Source organism: Stenella coeruleoalba (genome assembly GCF_951394435.1).
Source record: "Stenella coeruleoalba genome assembly, chromosome: 1".
Lineage (NCBI taxonomy): Eukaryota > Metazoa > Chordata > Mammalia > Artiodactyla > Delphinidae > Stenella > Stenella coeruleoalba.
The window spans coordinates 94184795-94203325 of record NC_137169.1 but is presented as its reverse complement, the minus strand read 5'-3'; the positions used below and the strand labels follow the sequence as shown (position 1 = coordinate 94203325).

General features: G+C 38.2%; 1 protein-coding gene across 2 annotated transcripts in view; it reads left to right on the top strand.

The window, feature by feature from the left end:
* The window catches only part of VAV3 (vav guanine nucleotide exchange factor 3), a 395503-nt gene that overhangs the window by 364554 nt on the left and 12418 nt on the right, over positions 1-18531 (top strand). For both annotated transcript variants that reach the window (XM_079939290.1, XM_079939289.1), the window contains exons 23-25: positions 1465-1581; positions 2144-2231; positions 8004-8133. In XM_079939290.1, the coding sequence (XP_079795416.1) occupies positions 1465-1581; positions 2144-2231; positions 8004-8133 (335 nt within the window). The remainder of the gene's footprint in view (positions 1-1464; positions 1582-2143; positions 2232-8003; positions 8134-18531) is intronic.

Genomic DNA, 18531 nt, shown 5'->3' with positions numbered 1-18531 from the left:
CTAATTGCCATAAATGCTATGAAGGAAATTAGGGATACTGTAATGAGAATAATGGAGTGGAGAGTGCCAGATACAGGACAGTGTTCTTTAGCTGGAATGGTCAGAAAAGACTCTCTAAACCTGAAGGATGAGAAGCAATGTGGGTTGACAGAGGGTGAGAGTTTTCCAACACAGGAATATAGTCCATGCACAACTCTAAGAATTCTTGAACCTGAAAGAAGCCTGGAGACTAGTAAAGAAGGGGTTTGTTAGAGATAAGATTTAAGAGGAAGATGTGAGTCAGATTTTACTAGGTAGAAATGAGTCAGTGGTTATCCTAACTTTAACCCAAGGTACCATCTACATAAAATGCCCTTAGCTTTTCTTCTGTACTTGGTGGAAACCTCACATGTCCTCCTCCCTTTACAAACTTGTCAAATGCCTACCATATGTATTTTAAATATTGGATTGGCCAAAAAGTTCGTTCGGTTTTAAATAAAAATAAAACATTTTTCATTTTCACAAAGAATTTTATTGAACATATTCACTAACCGAACAAACGTTTTGGCCAACCCAATATTTAGCATAGATTAGATGTGGGTATTTTCACTGGGTTACATGAGTCCATATGTGAATCAGAAAATTTTCTAGAATATTGACTTGAAAGATAGCTGATCTCAACATAAAAGTTTTTCCTTTAACTTTTATTACCCATAATCTGATATATTTTGTCAATAAATGCTAAACCTGTATTTGATGCGAAGGGTCATTGAAGAATATTTTAACATTGAATTTAGGCCTTTTATTATTATTGTTATGGGATCTGAGTATGCTTAAGACCAGTATAGTTTAGGAAGAATTGCATTCTGGTTTTGAAAATATCTACCTTTTAAAAATTTTATTCATTACTACCAGTTTCTTAACAAAATTGGTTATCAAAATTGTGGACTACAAGAATTAATCTTATATCCAAAAAATAATTATTTTAAAATAATTTAAATTGTTTCTGAATTTTCTTACAACAATACTCAAAGGAAATTTTGTTTCATACTGTTTTACCTAGAAAAGGTGAAATTTTGGAGGAGTGCGTGTATGTGTGTATACGTGTATGTACATCTGTGTGTGTCTTAGGCAGGGCAACCCTTCCCTACAAATCTTTTTCTTTCTTGTCCTTAAATTCCCCACAACTCTCTCTCTAACCCGATGCCTATTAATTCTTGTCTTTGTCCCATTTATTTATTTGATAAATATTTAGTGTATGTTAGGCAATATTCACTTCACTGTTGTAATCTTTGTAGAGCATTTGTGTTTGGACGTATCTAAAGGACTTTTTTCTGCATTATTTTTTTGAAGTACTATAATTGGTACAGAAGTAAAAACAGTTCAGATCTGCCACTAAATTAAAATCCTAACAGATACATATTTTTAGCCTCTGTTCTCTTCCAGGTACATTACCCAAATTTTCTGCATCTTTGTTTCTTATAGGTATGCTGGAGCAATGGAAAGATTGCAGGCAGAGACTGAACTTATTAACAGGGTAAACAGTACTTACCTTGTGAGGCACAGGACCAAAGAGTCAGGAGAATATGCAATTAGCATTAAGTAAGTGGGACAAGTACTTTTACAGAAATAGCTTTCCTGTTTTCATAATTGCATAGATCATCTGACATATATAACACTGAAGCTGAAAACCAAGGTTCTAATTGCAGCAGAAATAATGTATCATCTCTCCAGACAGTTCATTAATACTTGAAAATATCTGTTAGAAAAAATGGTATTGTGTTATAGGCTGCTAATTGGCATACTACATTTCTTTCATAACATTGTACTTGATATGTGTATGTTTCTAGTAATCCTAAGAATTATAAATTACTAGATTTTATTTTGTTTTTCCATATTCCCAAATTGATCTTATAAAAAAATTGGGCATAGTGATTGATCAAATCTAACCCAACCCCCTCGTCTCACTTCAAATATTGGTTGTATCTTCAACCAATCTAGTGAATATATTTTGTTAATTAGCTGTCACCAGTGTATTGGCATAGGTATATATTTTGTCTTCAGAATTAATTCCTATAATGTTATTGGGGCATGCCCTCTGGTAACTATTGATTTCTACTGATTAAAAACACATTTATATTCATAAGTTATTCATTGCCCACAGGTACAATAATGAAGCAAAGCACATCAAGATTTTAACAAGAGATGGCTTTTTTCACATTGCAGAAAATAGAAAGTTTAAAAGCTTAATGGTAAGCATTGATTAGTTCTTTTCAATCTGTGGTCCTTATTTTTCTTCTATTAGAAAGGTCAGTTTAATTCTAGTTTCTTGGAGTATTTGCTCACTGAAACATTGTTTAAAGAGAATCATACCATAATTATGCAGCAGAATCCTGAAAATTTTAATTGTAAGAATTCTAGTTAAGTTTTATATTGCCCTAGACATATTTTTCATTGTAAACTAAGTTTACAAGTTTTAGATAATATTTCAGAGTCCACACTAGAAGATTCTTAGAGCCACAGACACGTTCAAAACAATCAACTTTCAGTTATTTGTGTTTTACCTTGTTTGAATGACACACAGCAGAGTTTTAACGTGCTTCTTTCTTCCTCTGCCTCTATCTCTTCATTCAGGCAGAGGAAGATATTTTAAATTATAACATTAAAAAGTTGTAATTGGTAAAATACCTCTCACATTTAGGTTCATTTCATGCAAAACATACTGTCAAATGGAAAACCTTTTTGTATTTTCTGCTATTTTAGGTGACCTGTACTACAGTTCTCCTTCATTACCTTGGACAATTAAACATTAACAAGGTGGCATTTTTACCACATGACAGTGATATTTCATAGGAATTTTACATTTAAATTGAACAGTATGTTGTTACCAAGTTGTTTCAAATAAATAAAGATTATTAATTCTGATGATTTTTAAAAGTGTAACTTAGCATATAAGAATAGTATATGTCATATCAACAATACCTATATCAGTATGTCATTACATGTGCATTGCTTGTGCACATGTGCATTTACTGTCAATGCTTGTGCATTTACTGTCAATGCTTGTGCATTGACAGTAAAGAAGAAAGTTCTTATTTCATGAAAAATGATCTCAAGTGTGTTTCTCAAGTTTGCAAGCATTTCTTGAGATAATGAAGAATTTGGAGATAGGACATAAGATGCATTTGTAGCACTCTGCTAAGTACTTTGAGTAACATTGGGAACGACCACTCATTGATTGAACCATCAGTCAAATCATACACACTGCATCGTTCCAGAAAACATCTCAAAGCACTTTGCAGATGTTAACATTAAAGTTAAAACTGAGCTGAGCGTAAGAGAGCCTTACAAAATAAGCCAGCTTGAAAGCCTTATCTAAAAATTTAGAACTGCTTCAAGACAGGAATCAGTGTTTTAAAGAAATTGAAGCATCTTGAGTTGAAAGAAAAGTAAGAAAACCTCTCTGGACATAAATATCACATTCCCAATTCAAAAGCTAAGGATGGGTAGCAAGACTGTGTCCTGGAAAATGTAAACCCTGTCAAGTTGGCAACCAAGATCCAGGTATCCTCCCTGCTGGCAGTGAGTTATGTTCTGCTGGAACAAGCAGGCTGTGCACAGAGAAAACTGGACCTGAGGAGGTTCTTCCCTAAAGGAAAACCTAGCAGGGAGGTAGCAAGTGGATGCACAAATAATGAGTAACAGCCCCAGCCGAGACATGATAAAAGCGTGAACAGGGAGTCTCCACATCGCTGCGAGACACACCAGCCTGACTCACCTGAAGAAATTAGGGTGGTTGGTAATGAAGCTGCTCCGTGGTATTATAGTTAATATGAGACTTTAAAAAAAAAAATGCTGTAGGGCCAAAGCTGACTACCAGCCTTGATGACTTTGAAAGTAACAAAAGGGACTTCCATCACAGCAGATAAGCGAAGAGGATGAAAGGAATAGTCACTGGAGAGGGCCAATCAATTCAGCTCTTTGTCACCTGGATTCAGCTCAAGAAAGTTCCTCATCCTCTAAGGTCAGATGTGAAAAGCCAGTAAATACTGCATGACCTGGATTAGTGGACACAGATCCTCAAGTTCCTATCTGCATGTAAAGCTGTTATTATAGTATAAGCAATAAAGACCCAGAATTCAAATAACTTGGACCAGAGAGCAGTAAAAGTTTCTGCAATGATGTTCTGGAAAGGGAATTAAAAGTAGTTGTCACAGAGCTAAAATAAGCTCCCCTTATATGCTATGTGTAAGACATCAGAAATGCCACTGCAAGAGACACATGCATGTTTTTTCCTCCATATCTGGGGATCTTTTGTAAGGAAGTACATAGTGCAGAGGGTTAAAGGGAGGGGATTAAGAATTAACTGCAAAACTACAATGAAAAAAAAACTGCAGCAAAAGGATATGACAGACAAGGAGCTGAAAAATCTCAGCCTTAGATGAATACTTCTGTCAGCTCTTACAAAATCACTGTAAACGTTGCTGAAGAGAGTGTTGAAGTTGTCTGGACCTACTTCCTCCTCTTTGTTTCTGTTCATTTGTTGAACAAATTTATATTGAGTCCTCACTATGTGAAGTTACTGTGCTTTTGCACAATTCAAAAAGGACTCAACTGTTCAAAACAGCTTTCAAATTAGTAGACCTCTGTGTACTGAGAACCTCACAATAGTGCTGTCCTTTGACCCTCCGCTGGGAAATGCCACATGGATACCTGATCAGAAGGAATGGCTCCTATCTCAGTAACTAGCCCCTCTGGAAGAAGAGAGAAGGTTGATAGGCACCTTGGGAACGTAGGGGCTTCTCTGAACCTGCATCATGCAACCTCAAGGAGGTTACATTTTATCGTGTTGGTGTCAAATAACACAGTTCCCATTATAAGTACGTAACAGTCTATGCATTTTCTTTAGTTCAGTATCTTCCCATCATGGCTGGTAAAGTTATATTCATCTACCTAATGACACTCATTAGGGCCTGGAATTAAATTTAATTTGGAAAGGATGTAAAATGAAAACGAAATCCAGAATTTGTTTTAAATTAGCCAGTTTCTCGAAAAGAAGATTGGCCTCAGGTGGTTATGACCTAACCTTTTCCCTCTGGTTTCAATGGCTTGGTTAATCAAAATCTTTGTTTTTCTTAGTCAGTAAATCCAAATTCTAAATGAATTTCTGTATCCAGATTACAAGGCATTAATTTTGTTCTAATTTTCATGTATGCCAGACAGTCCATGTCCAAATGCTGTTTATAAATCAACTCCACTGCCTGTTTCCTTGGTAATTGGAATGACTGGCTCTCACTCATTATTTTTCAGAGAGACCTGAATTGTTGACACCACTGTGTCAGTGTGAGATAAGGAAAGCTTAGCAATTTCTTTTGTTTAGAGTCTTCTTCTTTACTTGTAGTACTTGAAGGTCAATGATTGCTAAAGCAGAAGTGGATTAGACTAAAATACTGAAAGGCATAAGTTGGAAGAGATCCACCATGGCACTATTTAATTCTACCCAGTTAGAAAGATGTAGGGAGATTTACCCTCATAAGACTGTAAAAATGGAACTAAAATATCTTCCATGCTCAGTGAAGTGATAAAAAAGTGTTTTACAGCTTACCAAGCCACATGACCCTAGGCCTTGGAAAAGTCATTTTTTTCTTCCATAAAATTTGGAGGTGGGTAGGTATTAAATGATGACCAAGTCCTTTTCAGTAATGATAATTCTGTAGTTTCTAGCCAACTTCACATAAACCTTAATTCATACTAATTCATGATATCATGCATAAAATTCATATTACTTATAACAAAATTACACTGAAGTTCAAAGTTATTGGCTTATAATTACTCTCAGGTTGATTTTCACATTTTTGCTAAAGAAAAGAACACATTTCATTCAGTTTAAATGAGAAGACTAAGAGAACTGTTATATATATATATATATATATATATATATATATATATATGGTGTCGCTGATGCAAATGATAATAAAGTGTACCGTTCTTCCAGAGACCTTACAAAATTTTGCATTTAAAGAAATTAAATGATAATATTGGTCTCTAAGTAGAATTTAATTCCAGACATTGCCTTTGCGAGCCATGCTAAAATCACCATAATATAAATGCCATATTCTGATCAGTGAAGTCATTTTGAGGATATAATCTTCTGATATTTTAACTTTTTTTTTTTTTAAGTTGGTCAGGTTCCACATTCCTTTGCTTCATCAAGGGCACCCATAATCTGGGCCCAAGGATGGAAGAAAATATTTTTAAGTGTCAAACCATAGCATCTTGGGTCTAAGAGAACAAATTCCTGGTATACCATAGATACTTAGAAAATGCTCCTTCCCTTTGCTTCATATTTACATTTGCCAGGTACTATTTGTTAATAATATGATGTAGTTCAGAGCACAAACTCTGGAGCCAGACACCAATTATACAGACTTGCCCAAAGCTGATTAATCTCACTGAGCCTTGAGCATCAGGGGGAAAAGGCCCATCTCTTGTTTCTTGTTTGAAGATTGTAAGAAACTATATAAAAGGCCTGGCACATGGGATCATGGTAACTCTCATGATTATTCACACGTACCAGGCACTTTATACGTTCTTCGCTATAGCCTGTGAAATGGTTTATTATCCCCAGATGTGAAAGGTAAAGAATCTCCATTTGCCTTATCCAGTACTTTAGCCAAACCAGGCTCCTTTTAGTTTATGAACGTGGTCTTTGTTATGTTTGTGTCTGTTCCCAGCCTGACTGCTCTACTTAAAATAATCCTTCCCTCCTTCCTGGCTCTTGAAATTTTACCTGTTCTTCAATTTAAGCCAAGCTACCTCCATCATGAACTCTTCCCTCATCCTCCCCACTGGACTCAGAAAAGGAAGCTCTCTTTCTTGCCTTTGAACTCCCATAATCCTTCACTTTCCGTCAAGGGTGAGGACACCTAGGAACCTTATCTTCAAAATCTCTGTGACCCCCTGGAACTCCCCACACGATGCATTCCACAACTCATCCGAGTTTGGTCAAAAATAATAAATAAATCATTGATGATCCTCTTTCTCTTCTTTTGGGTGATTTTTGGCCCGACTGATTTGTTTGGGGAACTTTGAACATACCCATTGAATGGAGATACTGAATCGACGACAGTGTGGTTTTTTAAAGAAATGAGTTGCTTTTATACTGTTTGTTTTAAACAATAGTGCTGTAGTAGAAGCACTGACTAATTAGATTAAAGGTGATTATGCTTTTATTTTCATTTCAGTTTTTTCTAAGAAACGTCTATAGTACTCATCTAATGATAGTATGCATTTTTCCATTATGAATTAATCATTTTTCAATTTCTGTTTAAAGTAGAGGGATTCAGATTTGTGCAGAACCTATGAAACCAACATCTTGAAAGAAATTTCCTGAAATTTTAGTATGAAAGATGGTGGGTGGTTATTATATTAGGCTTGGATGCATTTGGGGCAAATTAGGTATAAGAGAAAATTGGAAAGAACTACATTATTGTACCAGATGACATTAAGTACCAGATGACAGCTATGAGAAGGGCACTAACACTTCCTCATAAGCCAGAAACAATGTCAAGTAAGTAGCATTTGTAGCTTAACAACTTTGGCTTACCATGGAAGAGTACATTTAGGATTGAGTTTGTTTTTCTGCTTATGTTGAAAGAAAATGCAGGAAGCTAGAAATTGCTATATATTCATAAAACAGCTGTTGCCTTTCTAAACAAAAATAAAGGGAGTTATTTCATAAATAAGAACAATAATTACTGCTCTGAAACTGAGGTTTAGTATGGCTTCTCTTTACTTACTACAACTGACTGAAGACTGCAGGATGTTGGGCAGCAAGAGGGGGTAACTCACATTATAAATGGCCTGGGTAGTTAGGTGTCATGCACCTCCAGGCTGCAGGGAGAGATGATCATTTACTCACACTAAGATAGGCTTATGGAAAATTTAGCATTAAATTGATCATCCCTCTATTGTATATAATTACGTGTCAAGGAATTCATGTGTTTGATTCTTTTTTCCTAAAGGAACTTGTGGAGTACTACAAGCATCACTCTCTTAAAGAAGGATTCAGAACCTTGGATACAACTCTGCAGTTTCCATACAAGGAGCCAGAACATTCATCTGGACAGAGGGGTAACAGAGCAGGCAACAGCTGTGAGTACTGTAATTTAGAATACAATTTGCTGTCACTTAAGGATCAAAGGCATGATAACATTGAACATCTTCATTCCAGATTTTGGAATAGAACCAATTAATATGCTGATGTGTTTAACAAGGAATTTTTCTGGAGCAAAGCAGAATCAGATGGACCAACAGGTTTATGAACATGCCTAGATTTAGTTCTTCATGCCAAATTAAAAATCATGTGTGTGTTAAATCCATCAGAAATATAGGGTATGTTAATATGTAAGTTTTGTACTTTTCACTGACTTTTACATTAGCCAAACGCTTTTTAACTGATACATGTTTATGGTCATAATCCTGTTTGACTAACAGTATTTAAGCAAGGCTGGTGCACAGTTCTCCCATCTAACCTTGCACTGCAAGTCTTCTTATAGATTCTATTTCAATGATTACTTTCGGAACTTTGAAATAGCTAAAAGCATGTTTCCTCTGATGCCAATATTTAAAAGTAAACATTAGCCACTTCTTTTCAGAATGAGCACTGTGCCACAAATAATCACAAAAGATTAGCACACAAACAGAAAGCGTGTTATAGTTTGAGTGTGAGTTCAACTCAAAAACGTTTTTCTCGTCACCGTTTAATGTCATATAATCTTCCTGTTAATAGATATAGCATGTAGAGAACACTATGATGAAAAAATGCTATGAATAAAGTGTGATTTCATCCTCTTATTTTAATTTCATAAAACTTTTTTAGAAGAGAAAGGAATACAATTTTACTACCCTCAGAAGGTTTAGCCTAAGCAAAATAGGAATATCTAGAGGTATTTGAAATAAAAAGAATTTGCATCATGTAATGTAACTGTTTTTCCCTAAAAGCAGAAACTGAAAGGGAAGCAACGCTCAGGGCACTAACACCACCAGTAAAATTTCATAACATTTCCATAAAGTAAATATACAAGTAATTTGTCACATCAACTGACTTTTTTTTTCAATTTGAATAACTTAATAGCTGTTCTCTTCACAAGGATCAGTGATAAATGAACAAGATTGTGCAATGAAAGTAGTCAGAGCACACTTTTTGTTGAAACTGTAAAAACATTAAAATTTATCTTTCAGTTTTTAGCCCACTCTTACCCAGTTATCTTAGATGCTCATATAGGCCATAAGTTTTGCTCATTCAAAAATGGAACTTCCCCAGGCTTCCCTGGTGGCACAGCGGTTGAGAATCTGCCTGCTAATGTGGGGGAACGCAGGTTTGAGCCCTGGTCTGGGAGGATTCCACGTGCCGCGGAGCAACTAGGCCCGTGAGCCACAACTACTGAGCCTGTGCGTCTGGAGCCTGTGCTCCGCAACAAGAGAGGCCGCGATAGTGAGAGGCCCGCGCACCGCGAGGAAGAGTGGCCCCCTCTTGCCACAACTAGAGAAAGCTCTCTCACAGAAACGAAGGCGCAACACAGCAAAAATTAATTAATTAATTAACTCGTACCCCCAACATCTTCTAGAAAAAAAATGGAACTTCCCCTTAAGAAACAATTTTTTCTACAAACTTCTTAAAAGCCTACCAGGGTTATGACATTTTTCCCTACACGAAAAGTATAACTTTCAATTCTTTTACTTTGCCTTCCCAGTAGCAGGAGATAAAGTTGCCCAGGAGGTCAGTTACACTAAAAATCCTGTCTGAGTTGTTTGCTTAGTTTTAGAAAGTCCGGGTGAGAGGGACTGGCAGTCAGGGAGAGCCGGTATCGCAGTCAGTGGAAGGTTCTTAACCCTCTCTTTCACTGTGTGGTCACTCTCAGGCACTCCTGTGCTTGGCACAGGTGGGTGCTCAGAGAATATTGGTCAACTACGAATGAAGTTGCCTAGCTAAAATTGTTTTCTAGTGTTTGACCAAGTATTCAGTGCTCAAACTTGTTTAGCCACTAGGGATGGCGTTACAGGCTCTTTTTCTTTTTCGAAGCATGACCAATAACATGATTTTGAGCGTCCATGCAAGCTACATTCAGTTATTCGTTCCTTCAGCATATAATAATTACCTAACGCAGAAAACGCGCTGTTCTAGGTATTGGGATTCAACAGAGTCCCTATCCTTATGGAGCTTATATTTTAATGAGGCAGCTCTGGCAAGTCTGGGTTAGGAGTTTGATATTTTTATATAGGATGATCAGGGAAGATCTCACTCCTAAAGTGAGCAGAAAGAAGTGAGGGCATGTGTTGGTATGTCAGTCAGCAATAATTTCCTGATGGTCTACACTCCAAGATTATTCGGCAGGATTATAATCTTAGGTCAAGTGTATATTATCCCAGTGTTTCATTTACTTGTTGCTGACGTTTCGTATGAAATGAGAACACTATGATGATTCTGAGCATTGAATGAGGTGCTATACATGAAAGCATTTAGCAGAGTGCTGGTAACATGGGAAACACGCCATACAAGTCAGCTGCTGCTGATTCTACCACTTCTACCACAGCTGTTGCTTTCCTACTACTACTAGTCACTCCTCTAACACAGCAAACATTTTCCTGTATTTCTAATTGTTGAATTACTAGTTTTAACTCATAGCAATTTACATCGTTGCTTTTATGATTTTTTAAAATACCCCTTGCTTATTTTATACCAAGTCCTGATTAAAGGTTAACCCTTAAGTAAAACACTGCTTCAATTTTTACACACGTGTCTCTCAGGAAGTGGTAAAGAGGAAACTCTACATATTCTGTGTAGAAAGATTGTGTAGGATGTCTTTAGAGTCCTTACCTCTGGTTCACAGCTTTGGGTGTGCTGCTGAAAACCATCTCAGAATAACTTTTATGAAGAAGTAGTACCCTGGGATACAGGACAGGGCATGGCATCTTCATTGCTTCTAAGTAATGGAGGAAGCAGAGCAGGCAAGCCAAAGCCTAGGACCACGCTGTGTTCTGGGTGGAGGTTGAGATTGGAGTTCTAACTCCCGAAACCTGCGATTTATTATTATTTTTCTCCTACATGCTACATAGTCACCTTGGAAAAGAAAGTCCCAGGGCATCGCAGAAGAGGCTGCTTGCTTCTGTATTAGTCTAGGTTTGGATGTTCTTGGGAGAATTAAAAACTCTTCTCAAGTTTGTAAAATATGGTAAGATTATGACAGGCCTACCTCATGCAATTGCAAAATAACATATATAGGGCTTCCCTGGTGGCGCAGTGGTTGAGAGTCCGCCTGCCGATGCAGGGGACACGGGTTCGTGCCCCGGTCCGGGAAGATCCCACATGCCGCGGAGCGGCTGGGCCCGTGAGCCATGGCCGCTGAGCCTGCGCGTCCGGAGCCTGTGCTCCGCAACGGGAGAGGCCACAACAGGGAGAGGCCCGCGTACCACAAAACAAAACAAGACAAAACAAAAAACATATATAAAGACACTAATTAGAATTAAACAGACATCCAGAGTATTGGGCAAGGAGCGTGTAGCATTTGTAGGTGAGGAGCCCGTTGTAAGCAAGGCTCTTTCCTAGGGCTGTGAGACTTTTTGCCTCCGCAATGACTTGAGTGTTTCAAGAGAGATGACGAGAGGAAGGAAGAGAACAAAGAGCAGTCAGGCACAACAGTGAGCCGTTGTGCTTCCCTAGAAACTGCAGTGGCTCCGTGGTTCTGTGGATCTGTGTAAGAATCCCATTACTTTCCAAAAACGGTCGCAGGAAACGTGCCTTAGACTGCTGCGGGTGTACCCCTAGGGCCTGTGTATTTGAAGGGCACTGAACTGACTTTTGCCTTTCTTTCTGTACAGTGAGCGCTTAATTATTTTCAGGTCTGCTACTGAGTAGCTGTCTGACCCCAGGCAAGTCACTTAGCCTATTCGGGCCTCAGCTTTCTCACCTGATGAATAAGGAATGAGATTAGATATTTTATTATGTTCTTTAAAAAATAGCATGCTAGGTTTCTTTCTTTGTATGCATGAGAGAAGGAGGTAAGGTAGAATGGTAATAGACCGTTACACCTGGAAAAGTTGCACAATTAGCTGTTTCATTACCTATTAATAGACCTTAAGCATTTTCCCAAGTAAATGGAGAATTAGTTGGACCACAGAGGTGGCTCATGTTTAAAAAAAATGTCACAAGACCTTATTAATTACTAAAGAGGGGAAAATAGAAACACCTAAAAGTGATCAAAGTTAACATCACCAGTAATGGGACAACTAGATATCATGCACCTCCTAATGTGATGCTCTGAGAAGGATGTAACACCACTTTTGTGGTATTCCTGCCCCCCAGGGTGCACAATTTGAATCTAATCATGAAGAAATATCAGAGAAACCCAAACTCAATGACATTCTACAAAATGATTGGCCTATGCTCTTCAAAAATGTCAATGTCATGAAAGACTGCAGAATTGTTTCAAATTGAAGAGAAGGAGACCAAAGAAACATGACAGCTACATGCAACATGTGATCCTAGGTTGAATCCTGGACCAGAATTTTTTTTTTTTTTTTTTGCTTTTTGCTATAAAGGACACACAGGGAACAATTAACACATTTTGAATAAGTTTCTAGATTAAATAATTTTTGTTTTTGATAATTGTACTGTGATTATATAAGAGAAGAAAATGCCTTTGTTTTTAGGAAAGACACACTGAAATATTTAGAGATAAAGGGCATTGTCTGCAACATATTCTAAAATAGTTCAGGAAAATATAGAGATGATAAACATGGTAAAATATTAACACTTGAGGAGTTTGAGTGAAAAAATATATAAGAATTCTTTGTACTATTCTTGCTACATTTAAGTCTGAACTATTTCAGAAGTAAAAGTTTTAAAATTTCGAGATGATCCGTTTACCTGAGAACTAACAGAATTGGGAGAAAATGGCAGCATTCTCCTCTTTCACCTGTTCCAGGAGCAGGGCAGCTTGGTGCACTGATTTTAGGGTGTGTAGAGTACGGAGTAGGACGTATTTGAACCATCTCTTCCTTACCTGTAACCTCACTGTATTTACTTACTCATTCCTTCATTGTTTTATTCAACAGTTATTTATTCAACACTTACTATGTGCCGAGTCCTGTTCTGGATGCTAAATATAACAGTGAATAAGATGGATAGGAACAAACATAAAACAAATAACTTCATAAATAATCACAAATTTTGATAAGTCTTGTGAAGCAGAAGCAAAGTGAAAGGGTACAACAAGAGGGCCTATTTAACCTGTAGGGTCAGAGAAGGACATTTTGAAGAAGTGGCATCTAGACGAAACTTAAAGGATCTATGTGGATTGGCAAGGTGTGGGTTAGTGGCGGTAGGGAAACATCACAGTGAAGAAGCAGCTTGTGTGAAGGACATTTAACAGGAAATAACTTCACACGTTTAAGGAATTAGAAGGGGGTTGAAATGTTTAAAGCATCGTGAGTGGATTCTAATATATACGTTGGGAATGTACTGACGCTTTAGAAGTAGAAATGATATGAACTGATTTACACTGTTTTGAAAGATCACTGCCTACTCCGTGAGAGTGGCTTGAAGGGAGGCATGGACCAAAGAGATGAGTGAGGAAACTACTGCAGATGTCCAAGGGAGGGATGATGGAGGTTTGGACAAAAACTGAATAGAGACAGTGGAGCAGGACAGTGGGCAGATTTTGGTATAATCTGGAAGTTGAATTGATTGGATAAAGGAATTGAGGTAGAAGTGGTACATGTATGATACACAATTATTTGCCTTGGATGACTGGCAAACGGTGAAACCATTGGACTGATCAAGAAGCAAAAGAGACATAACATGTATAGAGGAGAAGGTAATACATTCAGTTGTGCACAGACTTTCAGTGCCTGTGCACACTCAGTGGTTCAGTAGGCATTTGACACTAAGAAGAGTGGTTGGAGTTGAAGATAGAGTTTTATGAATTGCTCACACTTCGTTTCAGCTTACATAAAATATAGCATTATTTTTATATAGTTTTAATGATTTCTTCTGGTCTATTGCTCCCTGAAGCCTTAGGAACCAGGCTCCTGAGCTTCCCATTCTCAAATTGCACTTTGCACAGTGCCTTTCATGAAACACGTGTTCAGAAAGGGCTAAATGAGTGAAGTCAGAGCCTAAGGTCTGTAGGAGACATAGCAGGTATTAAAAGCACTATGTGTAGTTGTTATTTGAAAAAGCATGGAGAGATGGGTGGGCTTGAAAACAAAATATAGAACAGCATGATCCTTTGAGGTGGTGACAAATATTATAGCAATTCTTCAAAAATTGTCAAAGGCTTCCTGGGTCTTTGGGACTGTGCGAATGACCTTGCAGGAAAAAGTAAAAGCCAGAGCCAGGGCCCAGGCTGCTTTTCCCTACTGTGGTCTCGTTCCTTTCACGCAGGTAGTCCTGTTATTCTATTAGCCATCTGACAAGGTGCTTAAGCTTCATTTTAGCCAGTGTTTTAGAAACTTGGAGAATTTGTATCGTTCATATTTATTTAACTCACTGTCACATTATATAACTTGCTTATTCCTGATAATTCTTGAAACATCTGATAATGCCTTAACCATTATTTATTAGTTTTATCACAGTGTAATAGTGGATAATATTTATTATCTCCTTCATACACACTCCTCAAACATCCACTTATTTTTTACCTTCTTGCCCTTGTAATTCAACATATCTATATTTATCTACTCTTATTCTGATCTCCTAATTTTATCCTCAGTCTATTGTCATCTTTTTCCTTGGTCATTTGGCATTTGGGTTTGATTTAATCTAATTTTATCCTGGTAATTTAAATATCTGTTTTAATCTCACTGTAATAGCTTCCTAGAACTGCCTTAAAAATTACCATAAATGAAGGGGACTAAAACAACAGAAATTTACTCTTAAGTTCTGGAGGCCAGAAGTCTGAAATCAAAGTGTTGGCAGGGTTGGCTCCTACTGGAGGCTTTAAGGGGGAATCCATTACCATGCCTCTCTTCTAGTTTCTGGATGGCTGCTGGCAAATTTTGCTGTCCCTTGGCTTACAGACACACCATTCCAATCTCTGCCTTGTCTTCATATAACCTCCTCCTCTGTGTGTCATCTCCCTTTCTCTTCTTTTATAAAAACACTTATTTCATTTAGAGCTCATCATAATACAGGATGATTTCATCTTGAGGTCCTTAACTTACATCGGCAAAGACCCATTTTTCCAAATAAGATCACATTCACAGGTTCTAGGCGGACATGTCTTTGGGGAGGTGAGGCACCATTCAACTCACTATAATCTCATCATACTAATTTTAAATTTTTCTCCAAATTTTTCCATCCTTATTTGTTTTTTATTGGAGTTATAAGAGGACTTTGCACTATTAGGACAGATGGGTAGTCAACGGATGGGGAGTTACAAGGGAAACATTACCTTAATACAATGAAGTGTTTTCAATGGCTTGTAACTTTCCTGCAGTGAAACGCACTGTCTTCCTGAGAGAGAGCACTTCTAGCCAATGAAAGTTTCCCAAAAAGGTCTACATGACCGATTGTTTGAAACACTATATAAAATACTTGATATAGAATAAGAACCTAGTAATTCTGTCTGATATTCAATAATTTAATGATTAAAAGAACACTATATTTTTCAAACCCCTTTCACTTATATTAATGTCTCCAACTGAGTGTTTCATGAATCACCAGTCCTGTGAGAAGCATCATGAAAGGTTTCGTTTGTTAAACAGATGTACCAGAAGTGCTGCTTGTATGATATAGGAAAGTGATGAGTTTCCCTAGTTTATTTCATCCTGCAGCACTGTCTCATAATGTGTAATGTTTGTATTATGAGCCATGAGAGAGTTAGTGTATGTGATGTACTTAGAACAATGTCTGGCACATGGGAAGTGCTCTGTGCGTGCTTTTCTATGGGCTAAGGTGGTTCTAACACGTTGCTGTCATTTTTATACTCTTTTTCTCAGGATGTCTATCATGTCCACAGAACTTGCTGTTCTTGGGCAACTAATCACCTACGGCCGAACATGTTCATTATTAGGTCATTCTGGGCTTCCCTTTTTTACTTACTTGTTTCAGGAGCTTTAGTAGCTACTGTGAGGGATTTTTATCCTGAACCTGATGGCTTTAAGAATTAGTAGCCAGTACCCAGGGTCCCTTCAGAAATCGACAGCTTGCAGGTCGAAATTCTACAGATTCAAGTAACTTCATTCAAAGCTGTCCTTTTTCATGTTTCAAAACTCAAAAAGCAGTCCTTGTGTTTTAATATGTCTCATTTTGTATACTGTTCTTTCTATAAACCTTATTTTCTAAATTAAAAACTGGTCTCAATATGTGTAATGTTCCCTAATTGACTATAGTGTCCTCATGGGGCAACCCTGATCCAAGGCTTTTTGGTTTTTCTAGTCTCTCTTCCCTGTAAAACAAACATAAATCAAGAGGAATTCCTTTTTTTCTTGCTAAAATTTGGATCAGTCTCCTAGCTTTGAGGAACAATGCTGAGAGCTCTTTTTTTCCTCATATATACCACTGATACGCAGCTTCCCCTACTGAATTCCAGATCTGCATAAGGGAGCCAGTCCGACTTGGCCAGGGTTTCCCTTCATTCACTGCTTTATGCATTCAACATTTTTGAGCATCTACTTGCACTGAACACTCTACTGCACATATCCCTTGGGTGTTACATACAGTTTAGCTTAACAGCTGAACAATGGACAGGAATGCAGGGGGACTCTGGTATTGAGGCACTTCAGACTTAGCAGCAATGTCAACCCTGGTAGAGGCTTTTTTAGCAAGTATTTTTTTGTGACATTGCTGAGAGGTCATCCTCTGGCTTTACTTGACACTCAGGTGACTTTATGTCTACGGCCATACAAATCACCCAACTTATTTATTTTATAAATTTATTTACTTATTTATTTTTGGCTGTGTTGGGTCTTCATTGCTGTGCACGGGCTTTCTCTAGTTGCAGCGAGCAGGGGCCACTCTTCATTGTGGTGCAAGGGCTTCTCTTGCTGTGGAGCATGGGCTCTAGGCGTGTGGGCTTCAGTAGTTGTGGCTCACAGGCTCTAGAGCACAGGCTCAGTAGTTGTGGTGCACGAGCTTAGTTGCTCCGCGGCATGTGGGATCTTCCAGGACCAGGGCTCGAACCTGTGTCCCCTGCACTGGCAGGCGGATTCTTTTTTTTTTTAAATAAATTTATTTATTTTGGGCTATGCTGGATCCTCGTTGCTGTGTGCGGGCCTCTCATTGTCGTGGCGTCTCCTGCTGCAGAGCACGGGCTCCAGGCACGCAGGCCCCAGCAGTTGTGGCACGTGGGCTCAGTACCCGTGGCCCACGGGCTCCAGAGCTCAGGCCCAGCAGGGGTGGTGCACGGGCCTAGTGGCTCTGCGGCATGTGGGATCCTCCCGGACCAGGGTCCGAACCCGTGTCCCTTGCATCGGCAGGCAGACTCCCAACCACTGCGCCACTAGGGAAGCCCCTGGCAGGCAGATTCTTAACCACTGTGCCACCAGGGAAGCCCCCCAATTTATTTTTTGAACAGAATTTTTTAAATGCTTATGTTGATCCAGAAACTTGACTTATTGGAGCTATTTACTATCATTAGCTCATCTCTTCAGAATTACTCAAAGTTAAATATACTACATACACACTCTACTGTGATTACCTTTCATCTGATGTGCTTTTTTCCCTTCCCCACTGTATTTCTTTCTTTTTCAATAAGCTACTCAGATTTATCCGTCCGTTGTCATACACGTGGTTGCCAAATCTGTCACCATCCTGGCCACTCTGCTCTGAATACACTCAAATTTGTCAGAATTGAGCATAAACACTTCAAGATATCTGACTTGCTCGTTCAGATCATTTCCTATTCAAAGCTCAGTCTTTCTATTCAAAGTTCCATCTTCCCCTGTTAATTTTCCCTCTTTTTCTTTATTCTTCTTCCTCATAGGGCAGTTCTCCAAGAACTTCTCTCCTCATCTCATCTTTAGTTATTACATTCCCACCAATAACCCCACAGGTCCCCACATTCATTCATTCAACAGACCTTTATTGAGAGCCTACTGCAGGGTTGGCACTGTTCAAATTGCTGGGGATACGCAGCAGTGGAAAAAAAAAGTCTCCGCCTTTGTGGAACTCACATGATAATGGGGAAGGCAAATAATAGATTAAAAATAAATTATATAGTATATTAAAGTTGGTGAGTGCTCTGGAAAAGATAATCTAACAATGTAATGCTACTCAGGAGTGCTGGGGATGGTTTATGATTTTAACTGGGGTGGTCAGATGATGAGGAACAAAAGTAGAGATTCATTTTTCCTCCTTTTGGTAGCTTAATAGAGAGCCGGTGCAGCAGTTTTCAGTTCTCAACAGTAGAACAGGCTAATACTAGCCACTGGCTTCCGAAGCTCCCCTTTCTAACAAGGTCATTTGTATGACCAGCGTCTTAGTCTGTTTGGGCTGCTATAACAAAACACCATAGACCAAGTGTCTTCCAAACCACAGAAATTTATGGC